We start from the raw sequence: 18808 nt of genomic DNA, 5'->3' as shown, positions 1-18808 counted from the left end.
ACTCACGCCGCTGCTACTCATCCCCATCCTGTGATAGCGGTCATTCATATGCCAGCCCAGCCTCCCCTCTGTGGTGGTGGCCTACCTCAGGCGTCGGGGGGGCCCAGATCTTCTCCTACCTCGACGACTGGCTGGTCAAAGGCAGCTCCAGATTGCAGGTACAGGACCACATAACACTCCTCCTGTCTACATGCACCACACTGGGGCTGCTGGTAAACAACACCAAATCCACATTGGTGCCGGTACAACAAATAGAGTTTATTGGCGCGATTCTTGACGCGACATCGGCCAGAGCTTCCCTCCTGCTGGACAGGTTCGAAACCTTGAGGGATCTCATCAAAGCGATCACGAGGTTTCCCGTGACAACTGCCAGGGCGTGCCTCCAACTCCTGGGTCACATGGCAATTTGCACGGTACATGGTACGCCATGCCAGACTCAGGATGCAGCCCCTGCAGCTCTGGCTGACCTCAACATTCTCCCAGTCCAGAGACAGGTTGAACAAAGTCCTCGCCGTGCCCGAGTCCGTACTAGCATCCCTCCTTTGGTGGTCCACCCCAGAGAACATGCTCCAAGGGGTCCCGTTCAGGAGCTGCTCCCCAAATATAGAGTTGGTGTCTGATGCGTCGGACTTGGGGTGGGGAGCCCACATGGGAAACCTCCAGACCCAAGGCCTGTGGTCTGCACAGGAACTAGCCCTGCACATAAATGTCAAACAACTCCGAGCGGTCCGTCTGACCTGCGTGGCCTTTCGCTCGTGCCTTACGAGCAGGGTAGTCAGAGTTCTCATGGCCAACACAATCTTGATGTTCTACATCAACAGGCAAAGTGGGGCCTGCTCCTCAGCCGTCTGTCAGGAAACCCTCCGGCTGTGGGCTTCTGCATCGCCCACGATATCAACTTGGAAGCCCACCACTTACTGGGCATTAGGAACTCTCGAGCGGATCGCCTGAGCCGGGACTTCTCCTCCCAACACGAGTGGTCGCTACACCCGGAGGTGGCTCACATGATCTTCCCAACATGGGGCATTCCCCAAGTGATCCTCTTCATGACCAGGCAGAACCGTTGGTGCCCCCAGTTCTGCTCCAGGAGGATCCTGGGCAAGGGCGCAATTTCTGACACCTTCCTTCTGTCCTGGTCAGGTCAGCTGCTACACTTCTACCCTGATATAACGCGGTCCTCGGGAGACAAAAAATCTCACCGCATTATAGGTGAGACCGCATTATATCAAACTTGCTTTGGCCCACCCTGTTCCTTGTTCCCTGACCGCCCCCTCCAGAGACTCCTGTCCCTAATCACCCCCAGGACTCCACCCCCTACCCAAACCCACTGCTCCCTGTCCCCTGACTGCTCCAACCCCTATCCACACCCCCCGCCCCCTGACAGGCACTCATTGGCAGCAGCGGAAAGCGGAGCAACATGGCCCCAGCCCGCTCCACTCCACCACCTCCCAGCCGCGGCGCTCTGCTTCTCGCTGCCGGTGAGTGCGGGGAGGTTGGGGAAAGGACATCCTCCGCACTCACTGGTGGCGGAAAGTGGAGCGATGCGGCCCCAGCCCACTCCGCTTTCCTTGCCCCAGCCCCAGCCATGTCGCTGGGGGTGGGGTTGGGGAAAGGTCTGCCTGTGGTGGGAAGCGGAGCGCCGCGGCTGGGAGCTGACGGAGTGGAGCGGGCTGGGGCTGGGCTGCTCTGCTGCTGCTGCTGCTGGTGAGGGCGGGGGGGATCCCTTCCCCCAAGTCCCCTCCCCCGTGCAACACGGCTGGGGTGAGGGAAGCGGAGTGGGCTACTCCCGGCCCCCCGTTAATCCCCCGGGCCACTCTGGGCCTGCAGGGCCCTGAAAATTGCCCCCCTCCCCCATAGCTCCTGCCTTCTAGACCCGGGGGGGGGAGCCCCTGACCACCCCCAAGACCTTCTGTCCCTTATCCAACCCCTCGGCCCCGGCCCGGCATCCTTAACATGCTGTTCAGAGCAGCTTGTCAAGCTTTACCGCGTTGTATGCAAACCCGTGTTATATCGGGGTAGAGGTGTATATGCTTTTCCCCCAATTACGCTGATCAGCAAGGTCCTGGAAAAAATCAAGACGGACAAGGCTCGCGACCTCATGATTGCCCCAGCATGGCCCAGGCAGCACTGGTACGGGACTCTTACGAACTTGTCCATTGTCCTGCCATGGCTGCTGCCAACCTGCCCAGACCTTCTCTCTCAGGACCAAGGCGCCTCCTCCACCCCAACCTTGCAGCCCGCCACCTCACGGCGTAGTTGCTCAAAGGTTAGGCCAAGAGGAGAGGACCTCCATGTATCAGGCTTACCTGGCAAAATGGTCAAGATTCTCTCGGTAGGCCGCCGATCATGGTGTCCCACCAGTGGCTGCCCCACTCCAGCTTATACTGAATTATCTCCTTCATCTCAGAGCCCAAGGCCTAGCGCCCTTGTCTGTCAAAGTGCATCTGGCAGCCATATTGGCCTTCCACCCGCGAGTCCAAGGCCACACAGTATTTTCTCATGCCATGACCAGTCAATTCCTTAAACAGCTTGGATCGCCTCTTTCCTTATGTTAAGCCCCTGGTCCCATAGTGGGACAAGAACTTGGTTCTGGCCAGGGTGACAGGGCCTCCATTTGAACCGCTTGCCACATGCTCCTGGTCCCACCTTTCATGGAAAGTAGCCTTTTTTGTGGCAATCACATATGCTAGGAGGGTCTTGGAGCTCCGGGCCCTGACTTCCGAACCCCTGTTCACGGTATTTCATAAAGATAAGGTCCAGCTCCACCCACAACCCTTCGTTCCTCCCCCAGGTGGTCTCTGCCTATCATATGAGCCAAGACATTTTCCTTCTGGTACTCTGTTCCAAGCCTCACACGTCTAGTGAGGCGCGCCATCTCCACGTGCTAGATGTGAGACGGGCCCTGGCTTTTTACCTGGAACAAATAAAACCGTTCAGGAAGTCTTCACAGCTGTTCATCGCCACGGCCGAATGCATGAAGGGCTGGCCGATCTCCACTCAGCAGCTCTTCAGCCGGATGACTTCATGTATCCGTTCTTGTTACGACCTGGCGGGATTCCCCCCCGGCCACCGATTGTGAGAGCGCACTCGACAAGGGCGCAAGCCTCGTGGGTCACCTTTCTGGCTCACATCCCTATTCAGGATAGTTGTAGAGCTGCTACATGGTCCTTGGTCCACACGTTCACCTTGCATTATGTGATTGTCTCCCAGACCAGGGAAGACGCCGGGTTCGGCAGAGCTGTGCTCCATCCCGAGTGTCTGTGAACTCCTACCCACCTCCCACAGATATAGCTTGGAATCACCTACTGTGAAATGCACATGAACAATCACTCGAAGAAGAAAAGACAGTTACCTTTTCCGTAACTGGTATTCTTCGAGATTGTTGCTCATGTCCATTCCACGACCCACCCTCCTTCCCCACTGTTGGAGTTGTCTGGCAAGAAGGAACTGAGGGTGGGGCAAGCGTGCAGCGCCCCTTATACTGCACCATGGTGGCACCACTCCAGGGGTCGCTGGGGCGCTCCCCTATGGGTAGTGCTAGGGGGAAAACTTCTGGCACCAGTGCACCCACACCTATTGCGGAATGGACATGAGTAACACATCTCGAAGAACACCAGTCACGGAAAAGGTAACTGTCTTGTATGATGGTGTAATTCAGTTTTTACCCTAAACTTGCTGTGCACTGTCAAGTTAAGGTAGGAAAGGAAAAGGTAATACAGCCATGAGCATGTACACGGCCAGTAAATCTTGGCTGTGTTACTGTTCCTGGAGTAGTGAAGTGGAGTGATCAGATTGAGGGAACACTTGATTTCTTGTGAAAGTTGCAGATGCTGAGAGACAGGATTCCAATATGGAGAAAAGCAGCATGGCTCTTTTTCTTCAGAAGTATGAAATGGTACAGAACAAGTTTGGGACTTTTTGTCACGGTCTGTGTGCAGAAATTGCTTGTTTTATTGTTAAGCAAATTAAGGTATTTCCAGCATTAATTAAAAGCAGGCCTGGTTTGGGCAGGTGCTGTGCAAGCTTCTCCACCTCATTCTAGGACTCAAAAAGAGAGTTCAGTAATTGTTTCATGGTGTGAAGCAGCCTTTGTGGTGAGGACATATGCCCAGGAACTAGCTACAGAATTCCTCAGGTTTATTTCACTTGTGACTTCTGCCTGACTCAAAGCTTGATGGTCACTGTCATGACATGTTAGGGCATTTAATCAGGTATGCCACAGGGACTGGCTGTAGCCTCAGTTTTATTTTGGTAAATTCAACTTTTTTTTCCTTTTAATTTCACATTTATTGCTGTATGAAAGAAAAATCTCTTGCTGTGTTTTGTCAGTTTTATATGTGAAGTCCTGTATCAAACAGTAAAATACAAAAACATTTTAAGCAGTTAAGGAAGGAAGAGAGAATAGGGACAGGGAAAGGAAAAGGAAAAGAAATAGCAAGAAAGCAGAAGACGAGCATATTCATCAATTTTATCCTAGATATTCTGTTAAGTGAACTTCTCGACTTATTTTAAATCATTTGCCAAAGAACACCAGATGTGCACAAAATTATATTTTTTTCAGAAGAGAGCCCTGCAGATTTGGAACGTCTAAATGTTCCAGGCCTGTTCAACCCATTCCAACCTGCAGGATGAGTTAGGGTTTTCATCAATTCTTTATTCACATCTGTTTCTTCTCTCTAGGGTTTATCAGAAGCACACAGCCAACAAGTGGATCTCCAGCACTGCCTCGCAAACAAAGGGACAAGTCCCCCAGCGGCCTCTTGGAAGATGCCAAAGAGACCACTTTCACCAGGGACAGAAAGGGTGGCTTTTTCAGCTCCTTTATGAAGAAGAGGAATGCCCCCACACCTCCAAAGCGTAGCAGTTCCTTCCGTGAGATGGAGAATCAGCCCCACAAGAAATATGAGCTCACGGGTAACTTTTCATCTGTTGCTTCCTTGCAGCATGTTGATGGATTTTCTTTTACTCCCACCCAGCAGGATGCAAACCTGGCCCCAGCCAAGTGCTACAGTGGGGGCTTTGCACAGAGGAACTTCTACAGTGATGACAGTGGTGGTACCAGCAGTGGTGGGAGTGCAGGCACTGGTGGTGGGTGGTCAGGCATCACAGGTTTCTTTACACCACGCTTAATTAAAAAGACACTGGGTTTACGAGCAGGGAAACCCACGGGTGCCGAAGAAGCTTCAAAGCCTTTTCCAAGGTCAAATTCTACATCTTCCATGTCTTCGGGGCCTCCCGAGCAGGATAGGATGGCAATGACTCTTCCTAGAAATTGTCAGAGGTCAAAAATCCAGCTGGAAAGGACAGTGTCCACCTCCTCTCAGCCAGAGGAGAGCATAGGTAGATCCACTGACCTGCTTCCCAAAAGGCTTGAAGAAGGCCCTGCTCTGACCAGAGAGAGACCGAAAGCCAAACTCTTGCCAAGAGGTGCCACCGCTCTTCCAGCCAGAACCTCTTCAGGGGATTCAGCTGTTGCAGAGAAGGACTGTCCAGGTCTGGCAACAACCACCCCTAAGAGCAAAGAAAAAAACAGTGGTACACGGCAAGGGGCCCTAGACGATGGAGAGAGACCAGGATGGTCTTCTCCAGCAAAGGCTGCAGCAATACTTCCAACCACTCATAACCACAAAGTGCCAGTCCTAATCTCACCCACTCTAAAACATACTCCAGCAGACGTGCAGCTTATTGGCACAGACTCTCAGGGTAATAAATTTAAGCTCTTATCTGAGCATCAGGTCACATCTTCCGGTGACAGGGACCGGCCCAGACGGGTAAAACCAAAGTGTGCCCCACCTCCACCACCAGTGATGAGGCTCCTGCAGCAGTCGCCCGTTTGCTCAGACACAGCAGAAGAGTTGAGCAACACCGCAGCAGCGCAGCATGGACTGGAAACAAGTGAAGGTGGTAAAAAGGCAGTGGTGGCACATGGTGGTGGAAAAGCTGGGAGGCCCATGATGCCGCCCCCTCAAGTGCCTCTGTCGTCATCTTCCACCTCACCAGCGAAAATGGCCAATGGCACAGCGGGTGCTAAAGTGGCATTAAGAAAGACCAAACAGGCGGCTGAGAAAATCTCAGCGGACAAAATCAGCAAAGAGGCGCTGCTGGAGTGTGCAGACCTCCTCTCGAGTGCCATTGCCGAGCCAACGCCAAACAGCCAGCTGGTGGATACGGGGCACCAGCTGTTGGATTACTGCTCAGGCTATGTGGACTGCATCCCACAAACACGCAACAAATTTGCCTTCCGGGAAGCCGTGAGCAAACTGGAACTCAGCCTGCAGGAACTGCAGGTGTCCTCAACAGCTGCTAGTGTGCCCGGAGCAAACCCCGTCCTTAATAACTTATTGTCATGTGTCCAAGAAATCAGTGATGTGGTTCAAAGGTAGCTACTGTCAATCTGGGTAAAGGAAAAATTACACATGGAGGGGAAACTCTGTTCCTGTATTGATGCTTTCAAAAGGAAAGACTGATACTTGAGTGAGTTTTTGTGAAGTACCTCAGATCACTGAGTTCTCCTCACGTTTACAGTTTCATCTCAAAAATAGGGGGAGGGAAGGAGGAGACACTGGAGGAAGGGGTGTGTGTGAGAGATTGAAGCTGAAAGGGCAGAATCTCAAGAATTTTCCCTAACCAGCAAATCTGATCTACTTGTGTCTGCAAGTGAGAGAAGTTCCTTGCTCTTGCCTGTAAGAGGCAGGAGAATCGATGGTGGGTTCTTTTGGTAGGGGTGGTTTCCATGTGCTATCCAGAGTCCTGGAGTGACTGCATGGCCAGCTGGCTGTAGAGATCCTCCCCTTTCTGCACTAATGCATATTTTGGCCTCCAGCGATCACAAGGGAAAGGCAGTAGGGCACGGTTGGTACCTAATGCTGAGAATTCTGAGCCTGAGTCCGAGAGGCGGGAGAGTCTGTGTGTGGTTGTGGGGAAAGAGGTAACGCACTGATGGTGTTCAGAGCTGCTGGAAGTGGATGCACTAGCCCAGGTGGCATACTTCCACAGTACTGCTGCTGCTGTAGTAAGAACTGCAAAATGAGTTAATATATTAAACTAACCCCTTTCCCTCCCGCCCACTTCATGCCATTACACATTTATATTTAAAGCATCAGGCATGCTGGGCAGATTTGCCACTGATTACCTGCCCTGCTCCCCTCTCCCCCCTCCAAAACACAAACACACAGTCTTCACTTTGGTTGACTCTAACCATTTCTGGTAGTCTAGCATGGGTGCTACCTGACAGTTGGTCACTTGTGAGTAGTTTGAGGCTGTTGCACAACTTACCAGTGTCTGTTGATAAACTGTAGCTTGTTTTTAACTTTGGTACAATGTTGGTTCCTTCTTCTGTGTGGTCACTTGGAGATGCACAGTTGCCAAGGCACTGCCTCCTGTCAATGCAAAATCTCACTGCTCTCTACATTCCTTTGTAGCATTGAAAGTGCTGACACTAATACAGCCATCTTGGGAACCAGCAATATAGCCTTACTGGCCCTGTAGTCTCACTGTGTAACAGCCTTCTCAACATTAGCTTTGTGGGAGTTGCTCCACAAGCCCTGGCCTTTCCAAGTCACTAGGCTGAATATATACGTAAGATGTCTCCACAGTCTTTCTTTTAAAATGCTAGAAATCCAACAGCATTTTTGTGCTGTAGAACGTAGACAGTTCTTCCTACTATAGCACAGCAGAATGTGATGATGACACAACTGCTTTGTTTTATAGAGCACCAGTGTTTGTGTTGATATTCATCAGTTCTATAGTGGATTAAAAAGCTGCTGTCTAATGGGGTTGCATGGTGACTGGGGTCAGTAATTGCCATAGGCCATATCCTGAGCTCCTCGGTGTTTTATTCAGCCTCCCCTTGAAGCCCTTGGGAGCTTGCCTGAGTAAGAGCTTCACAATTGGGCCCAGTGTGTGTGTGGAAAAAGGCCTTGCCTGCTATTTGTGCTGTCACTTAAAAGGAGATAATGTGTGACCAAAGCACCACTGCAGCATGTCTCCAATACAGTATGCTCTGCTCTGGCAAGTGGTGGGTTTCACTTTTTCACAAATGCAAATGACAGGCTGGTAATCACCACTTTGTTTTAAATGCACAATACACCACTTCCAGAGGCCGCCACAAATGGCGATGAGTGACTAGAACATGCTCAGAAACCTCCTCCTTTATGCTATGTGTGCAGCACGCTTTCCAGTACCTTCTGCAGGTGGATTTTGCATGGATGGTCAGCGGAGCTGGAGGACAGAAAAAGATCTTTAGCCTATTCCATATTGGTAGCAAATTCTAGATTACTGAACACCTGATTTATTTCGCTCTCTAAAATTAAATGTCTTTACCAAAGGGTCACTCTTCCAACAGGTGTGTTGTGCACAGGGGTTAAAGATTATGATCAGCTCAGCACACAGTTTGTATCAGTAGTGAATTCATTGAGGACAATATTGGATTAAACTAAAAACACCTTAATCACCAATCACACTACCAGTGTTGTCAATTGTTTTGTTTAATAATTGTTGTTGTAATATATTTTTGATTGTTTTTTAATTTAATTTTCACTCTATTGTCTGACTGTGAACTGCAAACAGTGTTAAACTTGATGTAAATAAGGTTTTGCCTGTCGTTCCACAAGTTTTGCCAATTTGCATTTTGTTTTAAATAAAAGTTGCAATATTTTATTGGCAAATAAACTTGAATACATGGTGCTTTTATTGGAGTGGTTCAACTTGCCTGGTTCTAAGCTAAAGGTTGCTGCACTGAGCTTAAAAATTAACATCTCTGCAAACATGTAAAAAATAGAAACATTTAACTGAGCAGGTTTGCAAAGAACGTCAAGATTTTATTAACCCCACTGAAATGGGATTGTTCCAGCCAGACTGCAGGGTTGCTGGGTAGTTACACACTTCCAGGCACTGTAGTTGTTTGTGCCTGAGTTGCATAATATCACATGCTTATTTCTCAACTGTATAATATGTGAATTCCTTTCACCCAATCTGAGTGCAAGGATTTGTCTCATCAGTTTTTCCAAACTTTTCTATAACTGAAGTTCTCTCCTGTGCTAGTTACTAAACCCCCTCTTATTTTTTTCCCCTTGGATCTGTTTTTAGCACGAGGGAGCATCTCAGCTTTTGATGTCCTACAACTGAATCTAAACCACTTATGTTTTCCCCTTTCATCTGAATTTAACCTAGATGAGAAAAATAGGAAGCTTTGATGATGAGGAGCTGGCTTTCTTTTGGTCTTAATGCATGACCAACTAATGGTTTATGATGTTTTTATGGGGTTTATTCTTTTGGATAATTTTTTTGAAGTCTTGCGTATGCTGAAGTGAAAGCAAGTAGGGAGCTGGTGCTAGATGGTAAACTCCTTGGCTAGCATGGAGATGGTCAAGTAGAGTGTGTGTAAGTACTCTTATAACTTAGTTTACAGTTAATTACAGAAGTGTAGTGGTGAGGTGTAGCTAGGAAGGATGAGAGCACTATACTGTTTTGACACAGTGAAAGCTGGTCTGCTCTAACAGAGTCAATAAATATTTATCACTCTGCCAAAAGAAAAACAGTAAAGAACCACGTGGCCCATTTATCTTCACAGTACCATAGCCATGCATGGTCATTTACTAGTAACTAGAAGCCAATGTGCCAGGAGGGAATATGAGCTCAAAATCCACTTCAATGGCAATTAGACAAGATGTGCCTGGTCAGACTCTTTCCAAAGTGAGGGCACTGGCTGACTAGTAACCATTGGCACAGTTTAAAGCCTACAATAGATCAAAGATCCATAAGTACAACGTCCAGGCAGCTGAACTCTGCCTTCAGTAAAACTGCTGGAAATGAGTGATGACCCTGTTGATTGCATTGGCCTCGTTAGCACTACAAAAGTAATTCTCCTCCTTTGATAGTCACCCCTTCTTATCAACTATTGAGAATAGGCCACTTCCACCTTAATTGAATTAGCCTCATTAGCACTGATCCACCCCTGACTTGGTAAGACAACTCCCATCTTTTCATGTGCTGTAATATTCATACTGCTTTCTGTATTTTTCACTCTATACCTCTGATGAAGTGGGTTTTAATCCACAAAAGCTTATACCCAAATAAATTTGTTAGTCTCTAACACAGCTACCACTCTGAAATCTGTCCTCAGTGTCTGCTGTTCCACCTCATCTTCACTTTTTGACCTACAGATCATAGAGTAAGTGATTATTCCACTGAATTTAGTGTTAACATTTTAGGGCTGCTTTTTTTTTTAAATCATTTGGCAGGTACCCCAGACAGCAAACAGTCCCTCTTGTAGTAATACTATCTCTGGCCAAAAGCCAGAGTGTGTAACAGCAAAATCCTAGCTAGTCTATGAAATAGTAATCAAATGGCAGAGTTCTCCTTCACAGCCACTACTCTCCAACCTTTGCTCTAGACAAGGACAAAGACAAGCCACTCTGGTCCTCCTGCTTTATCAGAGCAATCAAGAGGCCCAGTTGCTGCAAGTGGGAGCTCCCTTAAGTGAATGCTGCAGAAGTAATTTAGCCAAACGGAGGAAATTGAGCATGAGGAGTGTGCATAGCAAGAGCTGCCTCACTGAGGGGAAGATGCTGGCTCATCTCACCAAATGCTATCCCTGACAGAAGTTCTGAGCTGTAGTGGAGACATATTCATAGACTTGGAATTGCAGACACACTGTTACCTTGCTGTCTAGTGGGGGAAAGGGGTGGCATGGCTAAAGTGAACATCTCTTCACAGCACGATAACAAAATAAGGTTTTTTAATATTTATATTAAATTGTCAAGAACTATTTGTCCTCTCATTTGGAGTCTTGTATGGAAGTCACCAAAGAGCAAGGACACCACCAGGTCAGTGTTATACACCTGGAATGCCCACAGTAGGTGGAGGCTGCAGATGGGATTCTTAGTCCTAATCTCTATTCAAGCTGTGCATCATCATCTGTGCAGGCTGCTGGGCATCCTCTCCTACAGCTGTCGTCGTTAACCAGATGGCTTGGTAAGAAGGTTCCTGGGAGACGCATTCTCACTCTGAGACCAATCCCCAAATGGGAAATTGCTCCATAGCCAAGTTTAGGTTTTTCTCCACCATTGTCTTACTAACAGCTGGTGCTGGAAATGACGCATGGGGGGAGAGGCTGCAAGGAAGTGACTTCTGTGACCTCTTCAGACTTTCCCACTGAAGGTACTCAGCTATCCCAAGACCCCTCACACTACACTGTGAAGCAGACCACTATTTGCCAGCCAGAAATCTTAGTTTAGCAACAGCTAATCATTGCTTCTGCTCTGAGCTGCTTGCTAAGAGATGGAACTTCAAGACAGGTACAGCCAGCCCAGCCTTCTACCAGCTCAAGGCTGCACAGGTGTCACACTCAGAGCAACCCTTCGAGGCCTCTTTCAACTTCTGAGGGACCTCAAATTCCCATCACTGTGCAAGTGGGTGAATTTTCAATCTACTCATACAAGAGGAGCAGGTCTCATTATGCAGCAAGTAGCAATGCTGGTCACTGGTACAGTTCCCCCTCACATTCAGGGTCAGGGTAGGAAATAGTTGATGCGATGAGACACAGATTTACACCCTTGTGCAGAGAAAAGCTTCTCCTCGGGGATGAACACCATCATCCTGACAACCTCATCCAGCACCTCCTCAGTGTATGGAAGGCTGCGGGCCAGAAAAGCATCCCGAACGCACAACTTCACATGGCAATTCTCCAAGGGCAGGAATGGCACAAAAAAGTCAATGAGGTTCTCTTCAATGAGGTGGCTGTGGGCAAAGCCACCATCTGCAATGAAAACCAGAGCAACAAGGGCACTCAATGCACAGCTTGTAACAGAACCATTTGTGTCTTCCAGGCGCCTAGATCTCCATCCATCTCAGCCAGCACAAATGTTAAAAGAACAGTGCAGTTTGCCGGGAGAAGCTAGTTCAACACTGAGAAAATATTGTCTGAGACAGGGCCTTGGCTAATCGTGTGTCTGGTTCTTCTGCCCTGGAGTTAAAGGTGTCTCTTTCTAAACAAAAGGTCCTTCTGCCCTGAATAAGGGAGTCTCTGACACTGCTCATCTAACCATGCAGAAACAGTTGGGGAGGGGGAGGTTTATGGTTTCAATTACACATACAGAAATCATGAAAACAACAAGGAGTCTGGTGGCACCTTAAAGACTAACTGATTTATTTGGGCATAAGCTTTCGTGGGCAAAAACCATGAAAGCTTATGCCCAAATAAATCTGTTAGTCTTTAAGGTGCCACCAGACTCCTTGTTGTTTTTGTAGGTACAGACTAACACGGCTACCCCCTGATACCAGAAATCATGAAACACTCTCTGGGTAGGAAGCCACAGTCGCTCTTTTGCATGAGAAACCATGTGGCTCCAGAGCCCGTGTGCCACTCCTGGCCCCGTTGCTGCATGATGATGTCAGAGTTGCATGCCACTATGGAGACCCAAAGGGAAAAATCTGCCAGAAGGAGCACTGGGGGTTCGGTGCTGCCCCCGCATGTCCTGGGCCTCTCTTCACTCTGAGCAGCCGGCTCTGGGTTCTGGAGGTGGCTCTGCTCAGCACCGTGTCCTGAGCTGGGTGGCAATAGTCACCATGAGTAACAAAGTGCCCACGCAATTGTCAGGCTACATCTGCCCCATATCTCATCCCATTTTTAGGAAATCTGGCTGATGTTTACAGATTGCACACGACACACACTTATCTCTGGACACAAGACACGTCTGAAACCATCTAGTGATACCAACAGCAGTCAATGCTGTTTTACGGAAGTGGTTAGCACACCCACTCTCAGACGAGCTAGCCAACAGGGATCAGTAGGGATTCGGGAGTGAAAGGCGAAGAGGATCCTGTGGTCATCTGGTTGGGATATGCCAGCATAGCATGGGCTAAGGCTGAGCTGCGGAGACATTGCTCATATGGTACTTCTACTCCACTCCCTTTTAAGTGATAATAGGGCTGTAGCTCAGATAGAAGAGGAAATACAGTCTTATGGCTAAGGCATTGGTCTCTCTCACAAGATACCTAGGTTCAAACCCCAGCTTTGCCACCAAGCCTGTGTGACTGTGAATCAAGTCACTGACCTACCTCCCCCGGGGTGTAGTGAAGATAGATTTTGGGGGGTGGGTGTTCAGTAATCTTTGAGGGCCATGAAAAAGCCAATCAATAAAATGAGTCCCCATGTCTCTCTGCTCCCTGCCAGCCCCACCCAAGGAAGGGGCAGCAGCCTGCAGAATTCCAGTGCAGACTTGCAGCGATTAGCTCAGTTACCTGTGGACTCAAGCAGCTCCAGGCGTAGGTGCTGCTCCAAGTATTCCATGGTGATCTCCTCCCTGGCCCGTCCAGCTCGCCAGAAGTCCAGGGTCACCTGGCTGATGATGTTCCCACCAATGTTACTGGGAAGGAAATGGAAGTTAAATAATTTATCTGGAATAATCCTAATGTTTGTTCCTCACAAAATCATACATCAAAAACCACTAACAGCACCCAGGTCCAGGCCTCAGGGCCGTTGGTAGCACAAGGATTCATGTAGCCCCAAGCCAAAGCTCTGCCTTTCCAATGGCCCTAGACATGGATTTGCTTTCTCTCCCCACCCTGCAAAGAGAACTGAACACTTTTTCACCAGATCAACTGCTTCCATGCCCCAGCCCTGATTCTTAGGGTTAGGCCCCACCCTCCCAGACTATTACACACTGTGAATCAAGAGTACAGAACATATTGACTACAGCCCCTTTATCTTCCAGTCCCTTCTGCAGAGAAGTCAGCAAAGGACAGAGAAACTGGCATGAGTCCCACTAGAAGCAATGGTCCAGACAGCGCTTTGTGTGGATGAGAAAGTGGAGCTGGAAGATCATGAAGGTGGCAGAGAACCCACATTGGTGTTCTTACCTGACTGACTAGTGCTTTGTAAGGGGAAGGGCAGCTGGAACTCACACATTGGGGCCACTTTTTAAAAAAGCTTGTTTCTCTAAGCGCACATGTGCAATGAAAGGGGGCAGGCGGGCACTGAAGCTTCCAAAGGGAACCCCAAAGCTCAGGCAAAATTATCGCAGTCAGAATGGCCTGGAAACAGCATCAGTGCTGGTGAGGAAGTTGCACCAGCTAGAGTGGTGTCAGCCCCGTCCCCACCTTAAGGTGTCACTTGGCAGAGATCCCAGGACAAAAGCTGCTTGAGCCCCTCCCAAGCACTTAATTAGCCAGTACAAAGGGGTTAGGAATTGAGGAGGCAGAGAAGAGTAGGACTGGTGGACACACTGACGCTCCCCCCTCCCTTCTCCAAGGGGTTCGTGAGCCATCTCTGATGATGGAGGGGACAAACTCATAGTCAAGATGGGAGTGGGGGAGGGATGAGACTAAAAGACTCCCCTCCCCCCCCATTGCCCACATGTTAGTTCTGAGCAGCCTACTCCCTCTACCCCTGCTCCCCTTCAAATTTTAGTTAGCTCTGTCCTGGAAGCTGCAGCTCCCACATTTCCCCTGGAGTCAACAGGAAAGAAACCCCTTCTGCTTCACAGAGACACATTGGTTCCAATGACATCTCCGAGAGCAGTCTGGTTTCTAAATGGCAGATATGCAAAGCCAATATTTCTGAGTGCATAGCCCAGAGGAGCCCTGCTGCCCCCCTTCCCACAGCACTTGAGATCACACGTTGTTCAAGGTTCCCCTCAGCATGGCAGGAAGAATGACCACAAGAGCAGGGTAGCCCCTCCATCTTTGGGCTCAATTCCAGTTTCTTCTCCACAAACAGACTGATCAAGGGTTCGGAGGCCTATTCATGGGAAGGAGGGAGAGTCCCCCTGACCTCTAGGCCAGGTCATGTGCTTTCTGAGCAGATAAACCCAGCTGGGATCAGGTGGAGAGAAGCGCCCAGGCCTCTAAATATCAGAATTAAGTAGAGGTCATGGGACCTGCCCTACCACAGCAGACTAATGGCCTAGTTTGGTATATCCAGCCTCCATCAGTGGCCAGCGGCAGATGCTCAAGTGGAAGGTAAACACTTCTCTGATTAACTGTGCAATGTTTGCCCAGCTTTCTGGGCTACACCATCTGAGGGGGGCACCGGTTTGATTCCTAAGATATAGCTCACTGGCATGGTGCTACTGATACAGTGTCGGATCCAGGGGTCAACTCCTGGGGGTTGCAGACATTCAGCCTCACAGTCAGCAGCACATGCCAACTAAGGAGCTACATGGATGGGCTCTGGAGAGACAGTTACATTCAGCCATCATGAGGCAGGGGTGAGCAGTTGTAGTGAGTGGGCTTTGAGGCCATTGCACAAGGAGAATCCGGAGAACTACTTTCCCTTCAATTCCTGTGTCTTCCAAGGGCAGCTCCATCCCACACCTCAATCTCCCAGATCACGGGACTTTAATATGGGTTGTCACAAACCTTGGAGAAAGCAGATCCTTCCCCGCGAGCCAACCCCTTCTCCCTAGGGTCCCTTGTAGTCACCTGAGGAATAGGAAAATGGATCTCCTGTAATCCACCTCATCGATGCTGTCATAGTGATCCACATAGGGTTTGATGGCATCCAGCAGGCCAGAGTGAAGCTTCTCTGCCTCATCGAAGATGAACAATGACTGTTTACAGAGCTGCACTGTTTCGCTTATCTGCTTCTTCAGCTGAACCTGCATGGCAGTAGGAAAAGAGTGTGAACTGATATAGATCACCTGGTGTTCACCACCAGCACTACTGCATCCTTCACACAGACACAACTACCTCCAGCTGTCTCACCCAGCCTCCCCCCGGCTCCTCCTCCACCCTTTGTCCAATTTCCCCAAGCAGAAGGTGTCACCTGGGCCCAACCCCCCTCCTGGGCTCTCAGGTTACATGCTCAGGTATCTTCCCTCAAGGAAAGTCTCCTATGTAAAACTCCCCTGCAACATTCCCAGGTCACAACTTTGTACACTGGCATAGGGCTCCTCCAACAGCCTGTGCTCCTGCTCTATCCTCTACTAAAAGTGGGGTCTGAGGTAGCTACCTATTCAGAAACGCCCCTTTGACTAGGATTGAAGAGGCTAGGACTGAGTTACCCCTACTACAACCGGCAGCTGCTGTGGCTGGTAACATCGGAGTTTTCTCACCTTGTACAAGTCCACATATTTGGGATGTGGGAAGTGAAAGAGCGAGATAAAGACTTTAACACACTCGCTTTTCAGCCCGTCTCGGTACAAGTGATCAGCGATCATCCGGGCCACAAAGTTTTTCCCAGTGCCAGACCAGCCATGGAACGACAGAGCCAGAGCCTTCTCCGGCTGTGGGGTCTCCAGGAAGCCTTGCACTGCTTTCAGAATGACGTCCTTTGCCAAGTGCTGCCCATGTAGCCTCCTGCTCAGGTCCAACTCTAACCCTGCAGAACGAAAGGAAACACTGATCTTACACCCAAGCCTGCCTGCTTATCAATGTTTTTCTTTTATCATTGTAAAACCAAGGACGATTTTATAACTTTTTTGTATGTAGCTGTTACATGTAGAGCAACCTCTGTCTAAGTAGGGGTAAATTACTCCAAAAAACATTGATCCTAGATAGTTTTTCCTTCAAGTAAAGCATCTTGTTGTTTAAATAAACTTCTTGTTTAAATTAAAAAAAAATCACTTGAGAGTAGGAACAAGTAGGGAGGATGTTTGGCAGCATTTTTGCTCTAAGATGAGCCCATCAGAGCATTAGGCATTCTGCCTTGCATTGCTGGCGGGTATGCCTATTCAAGGGGTTTCTGTGCAGTGGTATTACAGATGCAGAGCTAGATTGGAAAGCAGCATTTTGAGTGATCTGATCACAGTAGTGCAAATCAGGATTCTTGGGCTCTATTCACAACTTTGCCACGGACTCAGGCAAGTCATTTATCCTCACTATTCCCACTTTCCAGAGGGGAAAAGAATTTACCCATTTCACAGGGTATTTAGTTCATTAACGTTTGCAAAAAGGCACTATGATCCCCAGATGGAAGCCCCTAGAGAAGTACAAAGTATCAATCACAATTTGCATTGATTACTGAAGTCCCAGACCCAGTCACAGCTTAGGACATTTTCACATGGACTACATACAGGGCTCAGTATCTACCGTCTAGGTCAGGACTGGGAAAAAGGGATGGGGCTTAGCAGACCCTCTTTGAGCAAGCTCTTCCTCCCCCTTCCATGTGCTCTGGGTGTGCAGGAGACTACAGGCAGGAATAGGTAGGGTCTCTGCTCTGGAAAGCGCTCTGCACAATGATGCTAAGATTTTGTCATGGGGTAAATTTTGTCTGTGCGTCACAGAACAGAAAATGTTCTGAAGCTGAACTGTCTAAACTCACGGAACACTGAGGCAAATTCAGCACCTGGCTAAGAATTGCTACTTCTCTAACTTCTTTGTGACCAAAAATTTGATTTAAGAATTAAAAAAAACCTCACACAGGTTTGCCCCTAGTTCTAGGAACTGGGAATTAGAGGTTTCACTCCAGCTGACAGAGAAACATGCACACACATTCTGTCTCTTTGGCCTCCATTCTCACTGCATATGAGCACCTCATAATCTTTAAAGAATTTAAGGCCAGGCAATACTGACATCCCCATTATACAGATTGAGAACTGAGGCACAGAGACTAAGTGACTTGCCCAAGGTTACAGGGGAGTCATAGCAGAGCAGGGAACTGAACCTGGGTCTCCTAAATTCCAGACTAGCACCTTAAACTCTGGACCATCCTCTATCTCAAGGGCCTTTACCTGTGATGTTGTTGGCTATTCTGCAGTCTCCTGTCTCGCAGCACTTTCCAAAGCTGCAGTACCAGCTGGAAAGGATCTCCAGATAATCCTGACCCACCAGGGGCAAGCTCCAACCTAGGAAAGAGGCAGCATTGAGAAAGGAAATTGTATGGCAGGCTGTCTGCCTCCTGAGGATAAACCTTGCCCTATCAGCCTTGAATTCCCCACAGACCCATGCTAAATCTCCTATCAATTTACCAGCAGTACCAATGTCCATATCCACAGCACAACTATGGGGGGGGGGGGGGGAAAGACTGACATGGGTAGATAAGGCAGTCACTCAAATGGCACATTGCAGCTACTGGGTGAAGCCAAAGTAACTACACAATTACTGACCGTAATTACATACACATCTGGGAAGGACACTCAGTCAAAGAGATCCCCATCACACACCCCTGTACTAGGGATGTAGGCTGGGAAATCGCTAATCGCACTGGAGACGGGATACCACCTCTCGCCAAGGGATGCCTCTTGGCTTGGATGCAACCTTCTTAGAGCCCATACAAATGAATCCAATTTTGCAGCTTGGCTCAGCAGTGTCTGCTTACTGCAAAGGCTTGGGGGCCCCTCTCTGGTTGTGCTGAGGGTACAGAAGACAGCAACGAAAACTCACATGTGACTGACAGCTACAGGAATTAAATAGGAAACATACACAAAAGAAGCTGGTCACTCCATATCTTACACGCACAGTTATATGGAGACACGGGCATTTGCACAACAGATCACAACACCTTTTCTTAACTGTGGGAACATAAAAAGACTCTGGCTCAGATCCTCAGCTGCTGTAAGAGGGTGTGATGGGATGGTCCGGTCCCATAGCTCCCCTGCAACACTTTCTCTCCCCCAGCACTGGCCGAGACGTTCCGCTAGCCCAAAGATCCCCCTGCGGTCTGGCGGCCTGGGGCAGAGCGAGCTGCCGTGCACTGAACGCCCCACGCGGGTTGCCCGATCTAGGGGAGGGAGATGGGGCAGCTCCTCACCCTGCGGCTCCCGGCTGGCCTCTTCCTGCGGCTGCTCGCAGCCCCCCCCCACAGCCGGCAGGGCAGGGCCGGCCAGTCAGGGCCGGCTCAAGGCACCAGCTTACCAAGCAAGTGCTT

The 18808-nt window shown here is 49.1% G+C and overlaps 2 protein-coding genes across 6 annotated transcripts in view; one reads left to right on the top strand and one right to left on the bottom strand.

Annotated features, from left to right (window-relative positions):
* ABL2 (ABL proto-oncogene 2, non-receptor tyrosine kinase) overlaps window positions 1–8670 on the top strand; it is an 80585-nt gene extending 71915 nt beyond the window's left edge. For all 3 annotated transcript variants that reach the window (XM_034778197.1, XM_034778199.1, XM_034778198.1), the window contains exon 11: window positions 4681–8670. In XM_034778197.1, the coding sequence (XP_034634088.1) occupies window positions 4681–6383 (1703 nt within the window). In that variant the 3' untranslated portion in view covers window positions 6384–8670. The remainder of the gene's footprint in view (window positions 1–4680) is intronic.
* The window catches only part of TOR3A (torsin family 3 member A), a 28160-nt gene that overhangs the window by 8984 nt on the left and 368 nt on the right, over window positions 1–18808 (bottom strand). For 2 of the 3 annotated variants that reach the window (XM_034778201.1, XM_034778203.1), the window contains exons 2-5: window positions 17673–17786; window positions 16056–16321; window positions 15424–15599; window positions 13243–13367 (exon numbers count right to left, since the gene is read on the bottom strand). In XM_034778201.1, coding sequence (XP_034634092.1) covers window positions 13243–13367; window positions 15424–15599; window positions 16056–16321; window positions 17673–17786 — 681 coding nt within the window. Of the gene's footprint in view, window positions 1–10721; window positions 11759–13242; window positions 13368–15423; window positions 15600–16055; window positions 16322–17672; window positions 17787–18808 lie in introns of those variants that run through there. The other variant, XM_034778202.1, reaches the window with a different exon arrangement.

The sequence above is a fragment of the Trachemys scripta genome, chromosome 8 (genome assembly GCF_013100865.1).
Source record: "Trachemys scripta elegans isolate TJP31775 chromosome 8, CAS_Tse_1.0, whole genome shotgun sequence".
Classification (NCBI taxonomy): domain Eukaryota; kingdom Metazoa; phylum Chordata; order Testudines; family Emydidae; genus Trachemys; species Trachemys scripta.
The sequence above is the reverse complement of the archived record's forward strand: the minus strand, read 5'-3'. Positions and strand labels throughout refer to the sequence as shown.